This window comes from Gymnogyps californianus, chromosome 24 (assembly GCF_018139145.2).
Source record: "Gymnogyps californianus isolate 813 chromosome 24, ASM1813914v2, whole genome shotgun sequence".
NCBI lineage: Eukaryota > Metazoa > Chordata > Aves > Accipitriformes > Cathartidae > Gymnogyps > Gymnogyps californianus.
In genome coordinates, this window is record NC_059494.1 from 2,244,213 (window position 1) to 2,263,400 (window position 19,188).

Here is a 19,188-nt window from a genome sequence, read left to right on the forward strand (position 1 = left end):
CCTTCTCAATACCACAAGGCACAGAAAACTTCCACTGACTATTGAAATAGAAACGATGGTCCTTTGAACCAGGATCCCCCCACCCCAGATTTGTCTTGGCAGGCTTTGGCACGTACAAGACGACGTCATGCCTTGGGCACTCTTCCTGCCTTTGCCATCACACCAGCTCCCCTTCGTCTCACTTCGTCAGGTCTCTTACCATCACCCTGAGATGCTCCACAGCTCCAGGGAATCTCCCTGCCTCTCTTCCCTTCTGCTTGTTCCACAGTTCTCCTGTTCCACGGGGATCCCACCCAATCTTTTCCCGTGGTTATGCCACACCTTTTGTGCTCACATTCTCCTCACCGCTTGTAAGCCTTATGCTGGTGTAATACTTTTGGGGAGACAGGTTTTTTTCAGAACTACTCTTCTGCTTGCTTGCAGTTTTCACTTCAGAGTGTAGGAAGTCCACAGGAATATTTGAAGTTTATTAGCATCACTAGGTGTTCTGGAATAGCTTCTTTTGGTCCTTTCTTAGCAAGATAATGACACTGGGGTAGGGGCTACCTTGCCTGATACAGACATCATCATCCCTTTTCAGCACTGGGTCTCAGATGATTCTTTTTGGATTCATCCTTTAGCACAGGTATGGGTTAGAGTTGCTAGACTTTAACTTAGTGTTTAATTTTGATGAGTGGAAGGTAGAGCGTACCTCTAGTTTCATGAAGGTTGAGTTACTTAGTTCTAATCCAGAGGAGTGGCTAAAGCATGAAGAAAAACTCAACTCATGTTTACGCACATACTTCTAGACTACCTCTCACTGGTTCGCAGCCCTGTCTTTCTCTCTGTGCATCACTGTGATACAGAAACGTGAAAAAAAGAAGTCCTGAAATATTAAATACTGAATTCAGGTACTCCCTTTAGCAATTCTTAATGTAATTTAGAAAACCATTAATTCTTATTCCATCCCGCAAACCTGAAAGATATTTTTAAGCTGTCTTCCTTTGTCGTTGCCAAAGCTGTCCACTTGCTGAGATCTCCAACTGCTCTTGGGTGATGTCAGATCTGGCTGTCCCTCCCCTTCAGCACAGGGAATGTCCTCTTTGTGAGAAGTCCAAGATCTCTGCGAGAAGACTTGTGTAAAGTGGACTGTGTCCTCTGAGACGCCACTACCATCATTTTAATCAAATTATTCCATGCAATTTATGCATCAGAGAATTGTTATTAGGAGAACAACAGTTTGTTTCCCTGTGAGCAAGTAATACGCTGCACAGAAAGCAGAGTTGCCTTTTGTTATGGCAACGGAAGTGTTGAGAATGATGTAAAGGAAACTCCTATCAGATTTGGGTCACATCACTACAGCTTAATTTGCAAAATCTACACATTCATTTGTTGTGCAGAGCTCACAGGGAACACAGTTAAACATGTTATTACCCAGGAATTTGGGGAGGCTGAGGGAAAGGCGGGTGGAGGGTTATTTTCATGGTTGCAGTTGTATTGTCTTAACCTGTAGCAGATGTGCTTATAGATTTCGGAACTGGAATCAGTCACTTTTCTTGAATGTCTGTTGTATTTAGCGTGCGAGTACTCGGGGGCCAGGCCTGGACCATATTTTTGCGCCACACCTCTCATGGCAAAGGTGCTGCTAGAAATAAACCAATCTGCAAACAGATATGCTTTGCTGGCACTATGCAGTGTTTTCTTTTGAAAGCTCTCTCTGCATGGAGCAACTATGCCACCCCATGGACTCCCGTGCTCTCGTCCAGCCGTGGGCCTTTGCTCCAAGAGAGGTCTTGGCAGCACACACGTAAGTGCAGAGCCACAGCCACTGTCTTCCTGCATGGGATCTCCTATTGCACGCTACTTGCAGGAAACTATTTCCCTTTTATGTTAGCTAGTGCACTCGCTTACATATGCTTACCGTGCACTAACTTCTCAGTGGGGGTAAGGTTAAAGATTCGCTGCCTGCTGGCCCACTGGAAGTGAGCTGGCACACATCTAAATCATTACATCCTGCAGCCTGTCCAGCAACTGAAGGGAAGTTCACCCAACTTTTCAATTGCATTTTTCTACCATTTAAAATTCAGTTTCAGGTGCAAGACAATAAATTCTGGGGATTGTCAGAAAGTTTAAATTAATTTAAAATAAATTTAAAACAGTGAGAGCTGTAGACTTTTAAAATCAATATTTTATTTTACTTGAATGTGCAAATAAATATAAAAAAAACTACATTCAAAGAGCTGGCAAAGCAATTACAAGCCCAAAAGCAAAGATCCTTCAAAAAAATGGAAGAACAAACTCTTGAATCAAGGTCGTGCTAGCAGATACACAGCGGTCGAGCTTAAACTCTCAGACATTAGCAAGCCACTCTCAAACCTGCACCGCCTGCTTATTCCATTCACATCATTTGCTACTATCATTTTTGAGACAATAGCACTGTAAAGGGCAAAAGTCTTACTTAATCTGTTCAGATTATAAATTAAGGTTTACAAAATAAGGATGCTTAAAAATACCTGAAGTACACTTAAAAATGGGGAGATGGAACAGGATGGTGCACAGGTGCGTTACCCTCCTACACCCTGGTACACTTGGAATCAAATGCATTTTAAGCCACAAGTTGCAACCTATTTTCTAGTAAACATTTTTCTGTATCATAAAACCATAAAATTTGGCACAGTTGTCATCTCCACTGGAAGACAGCAGAGAGGTGAACAGGGCTGAGGTGTATTTTGTTGAGCTGTCTGGAAGCAAAAGGGGGATACTGTGCTTTGCACTGGGCTTGTCCCCCCGCTCCTCCACCCAGCCCTCACATAGCTACGTGGTCAGTGTCTTTTATCACTTACTGCAACGAGAGCAGGGGAAGAACCATCAGATCATTTCAGTAACCAAAATTTAACAGAGACCCAGACAACGAGAACATGAGTTCTTGATGAAAAGTCCTCCGCTGGCAGTGGTTGTGCAAGTGGCCACGAATGCCAGAGACTGGCCTCCCTCCTTCCCTCCTACAGATTATTTTGCAAAAAAGACAAAGAGTCAGTACGGTTTTCTATTAAACGTACCCCAAAGGCCAATTTTTCTACTGTCAAGTGAGACAATTGCAAAACCAAATGTTGTACAGTGGAAATAACCCAGGACAAATCCTACAGGCTGCTACTTAGGTCTGGCAGAAATTATAACCTAAAAATCAAAGCCACAAAAAATATCGGGGTGGGGGGGTTATTCCCCCAAAAGCCAGGAAAAAGTTGGAAGCAGAGCTGAAAGGAGGCTGGACCTGCCTCAAGACATTATATTTGTAATACACTCCATGGACAGTGTGCTTGCCCTTGGCCCCTGAAAAACAAGAGCGAAGTCACAGTGGGGTTGCAGGACAGACACAATTAAATTTTCTTGATTTTTCAATAGATTAAGTAAGTCAGACAATTGACGTAGTGTTCTGCATGGTTCAGGGTAGGGTTTTTGTTAGGTTTCATTGCAAAAAAGCTTAGATAGAAGTACAGACGCTTCAGTGGAAAAGCTTGTCTACGATGGTTGTGGCTGGATCTAATACTGCCCATTACAGATTTCCATGTGTCACTGCAAATACAGCATCTGTGCTGACCCAGCAGAAACAGCAAAGTATCTGGGACAAACCTCAGATCCAGTGCAAACGCTGTGCTGCAAGAGCTCCATCTACTGATGTTATTTAAGTGGTACAACCCAGCAGAACCACGGAGTCCGGGCATGCACAAGGAAAGCGAAGCGCCTGAGAACGCAGTCTCCAGAAGTTGCCAATCAACATGCAAAATACAACAACAAAAAAAAAAAAAGGCAAAAAAAAAAAGGCCAGACCTCGCAATGGATATTCCTCCCCACGCACACGCTCCAAGCAGCTCCAGATCTGAGAAGGCAGAGTATGCAGCAGGTCATAAGTTCACAAAGCAACAACGTGGGATCCGGTGCTCATCTGCAGAGGGGTAGCTGACGGGCATAGGCTGTCTTGCGCCGCAAACTGCTCTCTTGCCTAGCACCGCAGCTCAGAGAGTTTCTTCCCCTTAGTTCATGCTCCAAAATACTTAGTTGATGAGTGAGAGTTAGAGCGTTTAGTACGCTGTTCACCCTTGTCTCGGTTTTGGCATTTTTCTCACCAGAGCACCAGTAAAAATACTGCGTTCATTGCCTTATTAGTACACATCGATAACGAAGCAGCCCCCAGCAGGGCTAGCAATCTGTGCCAGGTGCTCTCAGCCCCGCTGGCACTCGGAGGTTACATTGAAGAGTTCTGCAGGCTCCAAGACGGCACAAATTCAGGAAAATAGGGAACATTAAACCCTTTGAAGTGGAAGCGGCTGCCAGCATCTGCTCAAACAGCAGCCCAGCTCCATCTCTACAACAAAGCCACTAGTGGTAGTTCGCCCAGAGCCTGACCCTCTCACTCAGCCTTCCAGTATTGGCTGGTCAGCAGTGGCCTAAAGCTAGGAAACTACTAAAAAGTGTGTGGCGATGCCAAGAGCCCTCTTCCCATAAAGCTTTTAAAAGTCTCTTCATGATGGCTGGAGGATTACACTGCAAGGAGACGAGTCTATGCCATATGGAAAATACATCATAATCCAAAGTAAAATGCTGTTTGGATAAATATCATTAATACATACATTGCATTCCCACCACTATTCTCAGAGTAAATGTGTTTCACCAGCAACGCTCCTACTTGTCTTGGTCCCAGGAACAAGTCTCTGCTCACGGTGAAGCTGGACGGCGACTGTACTGAACTCTGTATCTGTTCACTGGGACCCCGTGGACATTCACCGTCTCACAAGTTGTCTTACAGGGCACCATCTCCTCGTCTTCGTCTCCCATTAGCCAGTCTTGAACTACATCAACTGCCTCCATGGTCACGTTCTCTTCTAGCCACCTATTGTGCCACTCTTCAAACTGCTGGTGGTGCTTTAGCAGCACCATTGGCTGTACCTGAAAGCACGACAGCAAAGATCACTGAGAGGTTACTGGGGGAGAAGCCAAAACCCTCACCTCTTTGTATGTCTGAGATGTGCATGCTTTACAACACAAGACAAACAGTAAAACAGGAAACCGCATACCTGCATTTAAAGATCTCTATTTCTTAATGTTTGCCACTCCCCCTTAAAATTTGCATGGTAGAGAAAAGGCTGCTAAACTAAACCAAAGTACAGAGCATTTACCAGCTCTCCTCCGTGTTTCATCCAACACAGAGTAGTGACTTCTGGGTGGAGTTTGCAGGAATTCAGCCACAAGACTTCTTATCGGTACCTGTCTTTTGGCTCACATCCTCAACCTCTGCTACTGCCTGAGCTGCAGAGAGAGTAATAGGAGATGCACCTGCTTGGCTCGGCAGAGCGCTCCCCGCCTGTACATGTAATCCTCCGAGTTCATGATGAACATCATTTTGTGGGTGTTGAGCTTGAACCGGCAGTCCACATTGCAGGCACTTTCCACCCCAATCAGCCTCTTCCAGGAGCTCTTCACTTCGCTACGCAGAGCTCTCACTTGCTTACATTGCCACTTGCGAAACTTTTTTAGGTTTCTAGAACAAAACAAGAACATTACGAAGCATGTGTCACACTTGGTTATCCATTCTCTTAAGCTAGCAGAGCTGACAGCACAAGTACAAAATGTGTATTTCCACATTTAGTTTTCAGACTTTCTCCAGGATCTTCCTCCGTACACTCTGACAAATATTTAGTGAAATGGGAACAAATTAGACCTCAAATTCCTCCCAAAAGGGACTGCTTAGACAGTCCCACTCCATTCTAAACAGTTTCATGAACAAACCTTAATAGAGCAGTCATAAATTTTTTCTTCAGCATTCTTATGCAGTGCACTGGACTACAGCAGCCCCTTTGGACCTCAAAGATGAGTGCATTTCCCTAGAGTTGCTCGTATGGCACATCACCTAAAATCACTGCCACATATGCAGAGAGGACGCAGTACCAGCTGCTGCGGGTAGGACTCAGGAGAGGGAGCGCGCTCACCTTTGCAGAAAGACTGGTTTCAGTAAGAAGCCATCATTCTGGTTGTTCGGAGCTCCCTCTACCCCAACGTACTGCTCCATGTAGTTAGCCAGGTGCTACGCAAGAGAGACCAATTTCAAGTCAGATTTCGCTCTCATCAAGACAAACATCACTAAAAAGAACTAGTTTATTTCCAAGCTGCTTTTTAGGAAGCTGATTTATGTTGAAACTCTTTTGCTAACATACCCATTTCTGTCAATGACCACAGCCCCACATGTAATCTTCCCACCTCCCAGGTAAACTTACCCTCCTGGCAAAGTCTCACATTTTGGAACAAGAAAGCGGGAAAGCATTCTTAGACATCTGCTTTGTCTGTGGTATAGCAGACTCCATGGTCACTGTGATATTACCTGGACCTCCACAGGATCTTCTGTCTGGGTTTCTTCCGTATCCAGAAGCTCAATGGTCATGATCACCTGTCCTTTCCGCTGAAGAAACATTACCTGTAATAAAGTTACAGGCATGAGATATGGGCCACATGGGTTCACAATAAAATGCTGTATATCCACAACAAGTCATTCGGACAACAAATATGAGCTAGGAGAGAAGTAAGCAGCAGGCCTTTTCAGTGAGCCAGTATGCCACTTTACTGTCTATACTCTGGTTTTGGTACCTTCTCTCCATATGGCGCTCTCTCACCACTGCGGCCTTGGAGCTTCCAAACCCATTTCTCCCAGGTCAAGTGCCACAGTCACTTTATGAAGTTCCCTGGCAGCAAGTTCTTACCTTGAAACAGTTCTCATCCGCCATGCAACGTTCAGCCTTCCACTGATAGCTGGTCTCCTTTGCTGCCCGGACACACCTAGAGGATAAGTTACCTCCAGCAGCACCTCGCTTCTTTTCGTTCAAGTAGAGCTCAACAACCTTCAAGCAGATGTCATCGCTCACTAGATGGTGAAGCTGCCATTAAAAAAGGGGGAATTCAGTCAGCAAGTCTGGGCCAAGAGTTAACTCCAGTGTGTTACGAAAGGAGCACAAAACTCAGCACAGCATCACACCTCAGATGAAGTACCAAAGCTTTAACTCCAGAGACTTCACACATTTCACTCTTTTTCATTACTTTGCAATAAAAGGAACAGAGAAGAGTGAGGGGCTGATGTGCCTTAACTGTAAAAAACTACAATTAGAAGACAGATTTGAGTAAAAAGGACTGGACCTTTTTTTTTTTTTGCCTTAGATGTATTTTGGAAATGGCAGAATTTTGAAAAGACTGGAACTTAAAGAATGTTGGAAAAGGCCAGGAAGAGTAAATCCCCTAAGCTGGTCCCTGTACTGAAGCTGAACTATCTCACTGAACTTCTGTTAGAATGTTTCCCCTACATATATAACTTTTCTATGAATTTGCTTTACGTTTAGCGAGTCCTCGCATTACAGGGTACTGTGAGAAACCTATCTGTCTATAGAAGAGAGAGGTGCGGCCCCCCAAACACACAGCACAGCCGTCAAATTAGTTACCTGGCGGACAATATTCTGCACCAGTTTGTCCATAGTAAAGCCAATATAGGCATGGATAGTGAACATCTCCCTCAGAGTGTCCTCGTACTGCGTTGGGTCAATATTCCCATCCAGCAGACTCCTCACCATATCCAGGAATGCGGGGTAGTACTCCTCCAGTTCCACCTCACCTGGGCAGGGGAAAAGTGCAGTCACTTAACGCGTGTAAGAGGCACAGTGAAGTCAAGAGATACAAGGGACAGCCCTACTCAAGATCCATGACATTCAGTACCGAGAACATGCTTACAGACAGACAGTTCTCTGCAAGGAGTGCTGACAGACTGTAACAGTTTTATCTCATGCACTTCCATGACTGCCTTGTGTAGTTAACTATTTTGTTGTGGAGCCATTTACATTTTAAAATCAAAGTTAACAGATTAATACAATGAGACACCTGAGAACATCTGACAACAGTGGGCTTGCGTGAAGTCTCTTCTATGAACTACACATGAGAGCCCTCAGAAGATAAATTACAAACTAGCTATCCTGTTAAATTAGCTGTATCCACAAATCACAAATACAGTGGAGGTTTGCACCTCTACATTCCTTACAGACTTGCCTGCTGGTCTCAGTTACTCAGATAAATACAATCGAGCACTAGCAACCAGAGCATTAAGAATGGACTATGTCCCGGATTATTCTTACTTGGTTGCTTCAGTCTTAGTTCCATGGCTGGATCATTGGTTTTTTCTTTTCTTCCCTCACAAAGGAGTTTCTCTCTCTCTTTTTCAGTCCGATATTCTAGAAGCTGCTTCTGAGCTTGACGATAAATCTTTAGGAGCCTTGAGCAAAGAGTCTGGTGAAGGCGGAGGAAGAAATACCAATTATTATTGACAAAGAATAGACTGTAAACATCATCCAGAGTGTTGTGGGGCTCAGCAGCTGTAACATCACAGAAGGTTGCTTTTGCCTCCAAAGGACTGCTTGGAGGCCCAGGCACATGTTTTTTCCGTAGCTCAGGAGTATCCAGGTTCTGCCCCTGATGGTTTTCTCTGTCCTCATCTGTTGATTCTTCAGAAATACTGTGCTCAGGGGGCTGAGAGAAAAACAGCTCAGGTATGAAGTGATGCACTATCTGCCGGATGGTTGCTTGATCCTCCTTTTGGATAGTAGGCTGCCTTTTTACATAATAGCTGATAAGAGACGCTGCATCTTCCAAAATCTGCTTATCTTCATAGATAAAGATAAGATGAGGCTCGTTTGTGGACGAACTTCTCCCCTCTGAATGCTGCTCCTGATGCTGTAATCAAGAGACAAATAGATAAAGATCCTTCCAATCCATGCTCAAGAGCCATTCCTGCCAGAAGAAATAAGCCAGGATTAACGCTATGGTTGGGACAGTCATTTTTGACTGAGGACTCTTCAGAGCACTACCACTTCAACAAGGTCCCAGGTGCTATGTAAACATCTAGATAATACTAGAAATGAAGGACATACAGGGTGGATTATTTACTAGCACACGCACCTCATCATAGACACTCTCAATTTCATTCAGCAAGCTCTTGGAGCGCAAGGCTTTGGTGTCATTTTGTTTGAAGTTGACGGCCTGGTGGTCAAGGGACTTCAGGTAGGCTTTCTCATACTGCTCCCGCCAAATTTTGTTGAAGCCCTGCTGGGCCTCCCGCCATTCCTCCTCTTTTGCTTTCAATCTGCATAAATGTATAATCTACTTCAGTTCAAAAAGACGACCACAGAAATACACACAAAGCATTTTTCATGTAGCCAACTGTCGTGGTTTAACCCCAGCCAGCAGCTGAGCACCACGCAGCCGCTCGCTCACTCCCTGCTCCCAGTGGGATGGGGAGGAGAATTGGGAAAGAAGGTAGAACTTGTGGGTTGAGATAAGAATGGTTTAATAACTAAAGTAAAATATAATACTAGCAATAATAATAATGAAATATAATATTATAATAATAATAGTAATGAAAAGGAATATAACAAAAGAAGAAGAGGGAAAAAAAAAGAAAAAAAACCCAGTGATGCACAATGCAATTGCTCACCACCCGCTGACCGATGCCCCAGCAGCGATCCGCCCCTCCCGGCCAACTCCCCCCATTTATATACTGGGCACGCCATTCTATGGTATGGAATAGCCCTTGGGCTAGTTGGGGTCAGCTGCCCTGGCTCTGCTCCCTCCCAGCTCCTTGCACACCTGCTTGCTGGCAGAGCATGGGAAACTGGAAAATCCTTCACTTAGGATAAGCGCTACTTAGCAACAACTAAAACATCAGCGTGTTATCAACATTATTCTCACACTAAATCCAAAACACAGCACTGTACCAGCTACTAAGAAGAAAATTAACTCTGTCCCAGCCAAAACCAGGACACCAACTATGATGCACCAAAAACTTTTCAGTATTCCTGGAAGCAATAAGGAAATAAATAAAAGCAACTGAAGATGAGTTATCCTTTGAAACAACATCTACAGAAAATAGTTGTTTAAAAATGCTTTAAAAATCCTTTATCAGTTTCTTAAAGAACCCAGGTGAACACAGGAGAATAGGAATTACCTCTTAAGAACAACAGGAACTGCAGTAACTGGGTTTTTCTTAAGACTTTCAATGATCTCTGGTGCTTTATCACCATAGATGCGATAGATGGCCCTGCGCTGGATCACTTCTGATGTTCCTCCCAAGCAATCATCCAGTCGAAATTTCTCCTGATCCTCTTGAGTCAGTCGAGACAGTTTTTTCTGCACACTCTCCAGCACACGTATTGTGGCTAAATTGGTCTCCAAGACAACATCCAACTGTTAAGAATTCACAAAAGACAGAGTGTAAGAACAGGCGTAGCAGGAAAATGGAGACCAGCACCACTCAGGTTTGTGGCATACATTCCAGCCCCACTGGGTGGAGCTAAGAAGCATCAGCAAGGTTTCTTACTGGAAAATATACCTCCGCCAGTTCTCCCAAAGGTAACATGCTTTTTAGAACTGGACCCATGCCTAGAAAGACCTATTAGACTCCAAGCAAGTGGAAAATACCAAACTCTAGCTCAAACCAACAAACAGTAATAGAACTTTCAGTATTTGGCCACCAATTCAGTCAGTCAAAATCTTCATAGCTAGAAGTTTTGCTTTCTGAGGAGGCAGACAGGCAGAAAGGAAGCTCAGTAGCAGAGGTACCTCAAACCGCTCATCTTCACAGCGGTGCAACTGCTCCTCATAAGGAGTCTTCTTGGAGCTGACAAAAGTGGAGTCTTCAGACCAGGATGGAAATGAAACCCAGGTATCATTTAACACCTGCAACAGTGCAAAGACATGACGTTGAACAGAGCCTTATGAGCCCAGAGCTGTTCTCACGGGGTCTGATCCTCCTCTGGTTTATTTTTGCACGGTTCTTCCCTGAGTTTCTATTGGAAGTTTCAGACCTAGTTCCCAAGTCACTGTCATGACTGCTCCGCAGAATATTAGAGGTCTGTGTGGAACTGTGCCAGGGCCCTGCTCAGAAAGCTTGAAAGCATCTTCGCTATCATCTCACAAACCACAGAGATCATTCTGCAGTAATCAGCAACTGTAAGTGAAGGAGACAGAGTTGCCAACCACAGCAAGAAGTGGGAGCACCTATGCTGCAGACGTCTGTTCTCAGTGAGAACAGTGTCTAAGACACTGGCTCACAGTGCTCTTTCAGGAGAAAAACTGTTTCTAAAGGCCGTATTGGTCCACTGCTAGAAAATTAATTTCAGGCTATTTAATAGTCTTTTCTGTCTACAGGAATAAATGTGTATGCACATAGACTCAAAAGACATTAAAGAGCCATTTGAGATGGGTTTAGATAAAATTAGTAAAATGCATGTGGATAGTCTTATTTCAATAAATTGGATAAATAACCGATGTGAGATGAAAGCTGGCTAATCGGCATTAAAGAGGGGAATCCACGTGCAGAAGGTGTAGCGCTAACTACCCCACTTCAAGTTACATAAGTGCAATGTGCGTTCAGGGATTGAACAGGTTGACCCCAAAGTACCTCCTTGCAAATGGCTGTTCTTCCACTGCACTTTGGCTGCTGATAGGTTTTTGGGAGAGCCCGGTAACTTGATCCTATGCGTTTGCAGGAAGCATAATCAATTTCCCGACTCATTCCATCCCCAGATCGGTCGCTCAGTGGAGAAGCAAATGAAAGCTCTTTCACACCAAGGAAGGACTTGAACTGTGCAAAGAGTTCTGGGAATTTCCTTCAAAAACACAAGTAGGCGTATTTTGTTATTTCACTCTGACAGTTTTAGGGTGGCTAATGTGTGTCATAGAAGTGAGGGAGAAAATCTAAACAAACTTAGCATTGCAGTGAGAAATCTTTCACCAGCGTTTTACCTCTGTTACCATTCTCTCTGAATTACTTTAGGTTGTTTTTTTTTTTTTACTTAAGGCAGGAAAAGAATTTCCCTTCACAACTTCACGAATACTCCCCTTAACTGACTGAGGAATCACTCATCCTTGCCATGTGACTCTCCCTCTTCTGTTGGAAGCCAAACAGCACGAGAGGCTCACATCAGAGCTAGAACTATTTATCCTTGTCACAGCTCTGTTCTGAGATTTCATGTTTATACCTGTATTATATTTTGAGAGATTAGAACAGGGAGTGTGAACAGAGACCACCCCCAGAATTCATGAGATTCTCTGCCCCCAATGATTTAGTGTAACATCAAGTAGTCTGCTGCTTGTGAGGTGTTCAACTGGATGCACGGACAGAGGAAAATATCCTCCCCAAAATGCTCTTTAAGAGCTGTGTGGATATGTTAAAAGATTCAGATTTTATTACTCCTCTTCTTGGATTAGCCTTCAATTTCTTGCATGCTACCTAGAAGATATTTCTGAAGTTAAATCCAAAACTTCAGTAACAAAGTTCACAATGTCGACCAAAAAGCAACAGAGTAAGACCTAAAAAGTACGACACAGCAGAGAAGGTAGTCAGTAACTTACCCTAAAAATGGTGTAACTAGCTGGAGCAACTCAGAGCCAGAGACCAACTCCTGGTTGAAGAGAGCAATGCAACGGAGAAAATTTTCGTAGACTTCCTGACTCTTTAGCACCCTACGCACCTAAAGCACAGTTTGGAGAGAACCGATCAGATCACTTGAACACCATTTTTATTTAGTTCATACTCTAAGTAGTCTGAACCATGGGTACAGTGACAAACCTCTGTCTACGTTGCAACATAAAAAGAGAATATGCACAAAAATGCCCAGTTTCAAACAATAATCTAGTAACTACAGATGGTACTATGAGGAAACATCACTGAAAAATAGAGAAAAACATGTCTGTAAGAGACAAGCATTCAGGAAAAGGTTAATTATCAGTTTCTATTAGTCTTCCAAACCCACCTATTTTCCCTTTTCTTGCTCTGTCTTTCTCTACCACTTGAAAAGTCACGCAATTGCTAAGTGCTGACACGCAGATTGTATAGAAAACCAACCAATTAATAACCACTTAAGTGGTTGAAAGTAAGTCCACAGAATGTGAGAACAGGCCAAATACTGACCTTGTCAAAGAAGGAAAACTCTTGCAGCGTTCCGTATTTTCCCACTGTCGCTACTGACAGATCTTTGGTACCTCGCAGTTTCATTTTCTTCTGTTAAAAGAACAAGCAGTTATACTTAAAATGTTGTGACTCAAATGCTATCAAATTCCACTTTGCTGACACACAACAGCTCTCTGCAAAGGCTGAAACTCCGTATTTCCCAAACAGTGATCTAGCATTGCTGTGTCAAGTCCTCCACAGCAATCTCTATTAAATGACTCCCAGCTAAGAAGAAACAACAAAAAAAAGGATCGCTTGAGAAAGAATTCCAAAGAAAGATTTCTTTGTAGAAGCAATAAATTGTCCCTTTCCAGGCCCCATACTTAGTACAGAAGGTCTTGATATTTAGTATTCAACATGTTACCACACACATTTAAGCATACTTTTAAAATTCTCTTTTTCTACAGTAATTATTATTTTTAAAATAACTTTGAAATTTTGTTTCTCATACCTAACACCTACGTACCTCAAAGACGCTACTCATTACAACTTTATCTAAGCAATTATCTAAACACAACAAGTAATATCAGGTTATTCTAAGCTTTTACTTGCTAAAAGATACCTTTGCTGGGCCAGAAACAGGACGCAACAGCAGTGGTCTGGATCGCTTTTTGCTGTGTTCCAGATTCTTCTCATGCTCAGTTTTCTGGACACTGTTCACTTCACATGGTCCATTTCCTGTGAACTGAAGTAAATCAATAATGATTTCAACGTTCTCTTCTCGACTGGCGCAAATAAAGAATCCTATATATCTGAAGGGGACACAAAGCATATAGTTGTCACCTGTTCTGTGAAATTCCAAACAATGAAGAGGAGCAAAGTTCATCTACTGGCTGTATGTTTTTCCATAATGTTTTGCATTCCTAAAGCTTCTTTATGTATTCTACGTACAAACAGAGAGTATTCAATATTCTGCCTTGTTCTAAGCATACACATACCAAAGACCTTTTAGCCTCCGGGAGGAACTGTCCAAACTCAGAAAGCAGATCCTCCTGTCCCCTGAACAGATTTGCGACTTCAGTAAACACTTCTTCCTCTGACATGCCCCGAAAGGGTCGGCCTTTAGTGTTCAGCTGTTCTTTCTGAAAAGATACGCACAGATGTTAAACAGCGTCAAAAACATACCTCACTATGCAAGAAAACTCATCAACTCAGCCAAAAACCTTATGCTACGCAAACTTGAAATAACTATCAGATAGCCCAAGGTTCTTACAGTGCATCCTTTCACACAAAATATCACTAAATCAACCAAAGGTTAGTAAAGACAGATCTGGATACAACCCCTTTACACCTCAGACCCTGGAAAGTGCTACAATTTTCACACTTTTGTCATTTCATGTGAGTATCTATGAGGCAATTGTTGGACAAAGGCTAGTGCTTGGGAACTGTATAAGCCTGTTCAATAGGCAGACATTGCATTTGACAACTACTCCTCAAACAGCTACAGTGCAAACCCACAATCGCTTATATGGGAAGACTTTTTACCTGGTAAGTATGAAGAATTTCTAAAAAGGATCTGTAAATTTCTGGATGGTCAAGAAAACGTGTTTTGATCTTATTCACGTAACTGATAGCATTATTGAACTCTACAGAATCAGACTCCAAAGGAATTTGGGATTTATCTTCTTTGTATGGAAGCTGTTGCCTAAACTCCTCGGAACAGTCACTGTGATTGTGCGAATTCTCCTGGGAGTAATGCAACAACAGCCCGCTGCCAGGGAGAGCGCTGGGAACAGGCTCTGAGGGCACCTAGTGGCATAAGACACAAAAGACAGTGACTTGTACAGAAACATAGGTGCAAGTTCAACAACAATCTACCATCAGCATTTTCAAGCTCTTTAGCTAAAAAAGATTACGACGTGAAGAAGAAAGAAAAAAGATTTAATTAGCCAATAAATTTCCCTACCTATTTTATTAACACCATCAGTTAAAAAAAAATCCCGTAAGCCATATCTGGCTAATGAACCATCTGGCTCATTACTGCTTTTGACTTGTCACTGCATTATCCACTACACTTGAGAGGGTGTACCAAACAACACGCACCGCAGTTTCTGTTACCACTGTTTTATTTCAGAGGAATTGTCAGTTTTAAGAACCATATTAAAACGTAAGGCTCTTAAAGATGCTAAATTTCTAAGCAACAGAGAGATCTAAGGGAACTGAGATCTAAAAGATATTTACTGCTGCTAATTAGAGTTAAACCACAAGTTTGTCAGTAGAATTCAGGTAATAGCTCTGTTTCAGCCTCCACAACCACACAGCGACAACAAAAAAGAAGCAGAGGCCAATATGTATCCATCTGTACTACAGCAGATGTCTTTCATTGCAGGGTTTTAGCAATTGCACGGCAATACCTGGCATGTATTTTTTGCCTATTGCCTAAACACATTTCCCAGTTTCTCAGCGGAAGACTGGAAATGCAATTCTTCCAGGATCTCTTGTTGAAATTTGTCACTACACACACCACGTATTGAGAATCTATATAAATATGTCAAGCCAATTACAATTTCAGTTTTCAAATCTGACTGAAGTATTTGAAGTGGCACGTCATGCAGGAGTATCATTCTTGTGTAAGCTAAACTAACAACTGGTTTGAGAATAAATATTTAAATTTATATTATACCCATTATCACAGACTTTGAAAACCATGTAAAAACTTTAGTAACGTGCAATACACATAGATCTACGTAGCCTAAACTGTGCAAGAGATGTGTATAGCGACACATGTAACAGAATTTATTTAGACAATATGAGCTCTATAACCTACCTGACTATTCAAAGGTGACTGTATACTTAACTTCCCGTTCTTTGGAATTTCTATCCTGTAGCCCAGAGGAAGGAAAGCATTGAATCCTACAATGAGGTCGGGATGCTCATGGAAAAGCTGGGAAACACGTCGGATTACTCCAGGTGTGTCAATGCTAAAATTGAGAAGGGTTTGTTACTTGTGTCCGAATCAGAAATACAAGTTAAGCCTAGAAAATTACAGAGGTAAGGGAAGCATCTGGCTTCTCAGAGATGCAATTTTTAACAGGCAAGTTTGGGAACCTCAGACCTAGAAATTAGCCCAAGCAGAGGGAATGACCACTGCAGCCTCATACTGGGAGTGTTATCCACAGAGAGGAGAGATGAGTGTGCAGGTTACCCAAAACGGGCAAGACAGCCACCACCCCTAGGGCTGACAGGTCACAGAGAGGCTCTGCACTCAAGCTTCTTCACTTATTTTCCAGATCTGTGTTTCAGAGCGGGAAGTAAAAATCGATTTGCCTTTTCCTGTGGATTTCATCTCTGGAAAACAACGGGATGGACAGAGACCCTCCACCTCCAGTGCCTAGTGACTGCACTACTGGGGGACAGGCCAGCAGGGTAGCCTGTGTGTCTGCGGAGGTGGAAAGATGATGTGAAGGCTGGGGGACCCTGCAAAGGCAGAGAGAGACACCCCCGCAAAGGCAGAGGAGCTCCCCGGCGCAGCCCTGGGGCGCAGGGCCTGAGCTTTACCTCTGGCTCTTGAACTCTTTCATGATCTCCAGGAAGCCATTGTAGGTGGCGGGGTCGCTGCCAAAGCGGATCTTCACCTGGTCCAGGTAGGAAAGCGCATCCTCCACCTGCAGAGCGAGAACGCGGGTCAGGCCCAGAAAGGGGGAACAGGCCCTGGGGCACCCCACAGCCCCAGAATGGGGGCAGGGGCACCCCAGGGCACTGAGGGAGGTGAGAACAGGCCCCCGGGGGAGCCCCACAGCACCGGGGAAGGGGGAGCAGCCTGAGGAGGGGCACACGGTACCAGATGAGGAGGCCCTGAGGAAGGCAGACCCCGGTGGGGCACCACCGTAACTAGGCAGAGTGGGCCTCACGGTGCCGGAGGAGAATGGCAAGGCACGGAGGGGGGCACGGTACCGTGGAGAGGGGAACAGGTCCCCGGGGAGGATGACCGCGGTACCAGAAGAGAACAGCGGGGCTGGGGAGGGGGGGCACGGTATAAGGGAGGGAGGGAACAGGCCAGGGGGGCCTCACGGTACCGGAGGAGGAGGGCGCAGGCCACAGGGGACCCCACGGTACCGGGGGAGGAGGGCGGGGGTGCCCCACGGCACCGGGGGGAGAAGGCCCCGGGACACCCCACGGTACCGGCGGGGGGTACAGGCGCCGGGGGCGGGTTCGGCGCCGCGGACGGGGCGGGGCAGGTCACGGCGGGGCGGGCAGCGCCGTCCCGGGGGGTCGAGGGAGAAGAGGAGCGGCCCTTCGCGGGGGCGGGGGGGAAGGGGAAAATCACGGCGGTCCCGGCGGGGGGGGGGGGGGGCGGCCGCCGGGGCGGTCGCCGCACTCACATGCACCGGCAGCTTCTCCTGCGCCGCGGCCCGGCTGCCGCCGCCCCAGCGCGGGGCGCTGCCCCCCGGCCGCCGCCGCCCCCCGCCGCCATGTTGGGAGTCGGGCAGCAGCGCGCCCCCCGTCAGCGCGTGCGGAGCGACTGCGTCAGCGCGCACGGCGCCGCCGGCCGGCCCGCCCGCCCGCGCGCCACGGCCCGGCCCGGCCCGGAGCGGAACCTTCGCGGCCGCCGTCGGCGCCGCCCGGGAGCGCGCGCTGCTTCCGGCCGTTCAACCGCCATGGCGGGAGCCGCGCCTCAGGCGGCTGTTCGGCGGCTGCGGGAGGGGGAGCGGCGCCGTCCCGGCCCCGGTGAGCGACCTGAAGGAGGGAGGGGATCACCGGGGGTCCGGCCCCGGCGGGGTGAGCTGGTGGTGCCGGGGCTGGAGCCGAGCCCCTAAGGGGGCAGCGGCGGCCCGAGTCCCCGGTGCCTCTGTGCCGGGAAGCGGTGGCACTGGCGGGAAGGGGAGAGCCGAGGTGGGGCGCGGGAAGGCCGCAGTGCCGAGTGCCCGCCGGCGGCTTCTGATCTCCGGCTGAGCTGCGGTCAGTGGTGCGCACTGAGCTCCAGTGCCTGCTCTGGTGTAGTTGGGTAAAATGTGGGTTTAGGGTTGGTTTTGTTGTTGGTTGGGTTTTTTTTCTTATTTACCTTTCTTAGGTGGTTATTATTATGGTACGCCACAGCAGTAGTATCGTGCCAAAGTATCAATAGACTCTGAATAACTGTAGCGAGGGAGTTTTCAGCAATGTTTAATATTGTGATTCTGAGACACTAAGGCAAAAGGATAGAAAGAGAAACCCACAAGCTCAATCCTGGGTGTTTATGCTGATTTATCCTATTCATCTTTGCTTTTTACACCACTGAACAGATTTGAGAGAGCTTGCTGGTATGAATCAGGCTCCCAGAAGAATTTCCTTGGTGGTACTGTTGCTTGCTTGCGTTTTCCTTGTCTTTCTTTCTGGATTTTACCGTACACATTGCCACGATGTTCTGGAGTGGGTTATACCGAGGAGGGGTGGTCTTAGGACAGTGAAACTTCTCACAAATTCTATAACCAACTTTTGTTACTGCAACAAATCCATTTGCAGTTGGTACAATTCTGTTAGCAGTTGTGTATACAGCCAGCAAGGCACCTGTGCAAACCAAGCTCAGAATAAAGCATTTACTGCATAGTAGGTTTGGACTTAAAATATGCCACTTCCCTCAAATCGTCCCTCTTCAACAGACAATTTGAACTCAGCAAAACTGGGTCACATGAAGAGCAAGGAGGAGAGGGAAAAAAATAAGCCATGCTGCTTGTTTCTCCTTAAAGCGTTATAGATGATTTGCATAATAGAAACTTACAGAAACCTTTCTTGCTTTTCCCTTAAACTCACTGCTGATATTTGAACCCAGGATGTTTTTCTCTACTGTGTGCTGGAATACTCCATCTGTAGTCTTGCAATTGCAGCTTACAGTCACAATGCTAATATGCTACCTCTGGATTCGGTATTCTAGCCTCTGTTCTGATACTTGCACAAACTGTTGCAGTATGGCATGTTTCCCTTCTTACAACATGAAGGATGCTACAAGCCTGTTTAATACAGGAAGGAGTACAGACTTTCTCGTTGTTGCTAGCATTTCACAATTACCACTTGCAGCATCCCAGACTGTAATGGACTGATCCAGCGACCCAGTGGACAAGTACTTAGCATCTTTTGAGAAGCAAGCACAGCAAATGCTTTTCAGGAGAGATGTGGGCTGCAAATGGATGGTTAGGATTAGATTGTTATGCTGGTAAATACAGGTTGAAGTGAAGATGCCTTAAAGTATTCAGTGGTTA

The 19,188-nt window shown here is 45.4% G+C and overlaps 1 protein-coding gene across 1 annotated transcript; it reads right to left on the reverse strand.

The window, feature by feature from the left end:
• Positions 1-2,149: 2,149 nt before the first annotated feature.
• Positions 2,150-17,426, reverse strand: SIN3B (SIN3 transcription regulator family member B). The gene is given in 20 exon segments (XM_050910627.1): positions 2,150-4,923; positions 5,311-5,515; positions 5,964-6,058; positions 6,353-6,445; positions 6,729-6,902; positions 7,458-7,627; positions 8,142-8,736; positions 8,962-9,145; positions 10,007-10,245; positions 10,621-10,737; positions 11,462-11,669; positions 12,415-12,533; positions 12,974-13,063; positions 13,575-13,697; positions 13,951-14,094; positions 14,498-14,761; positions 15,780-15,933; positions 16,511-16,617; positions 17,335-17,402; positions 17,405-17,426. Coding segments are annotated over 20 exon segments (3,402 nt in total). The 3' UTR covers positions 2,150-4,692.
• Positions 17,427-19,188: the final 1,762 nt, after the last annotated feature.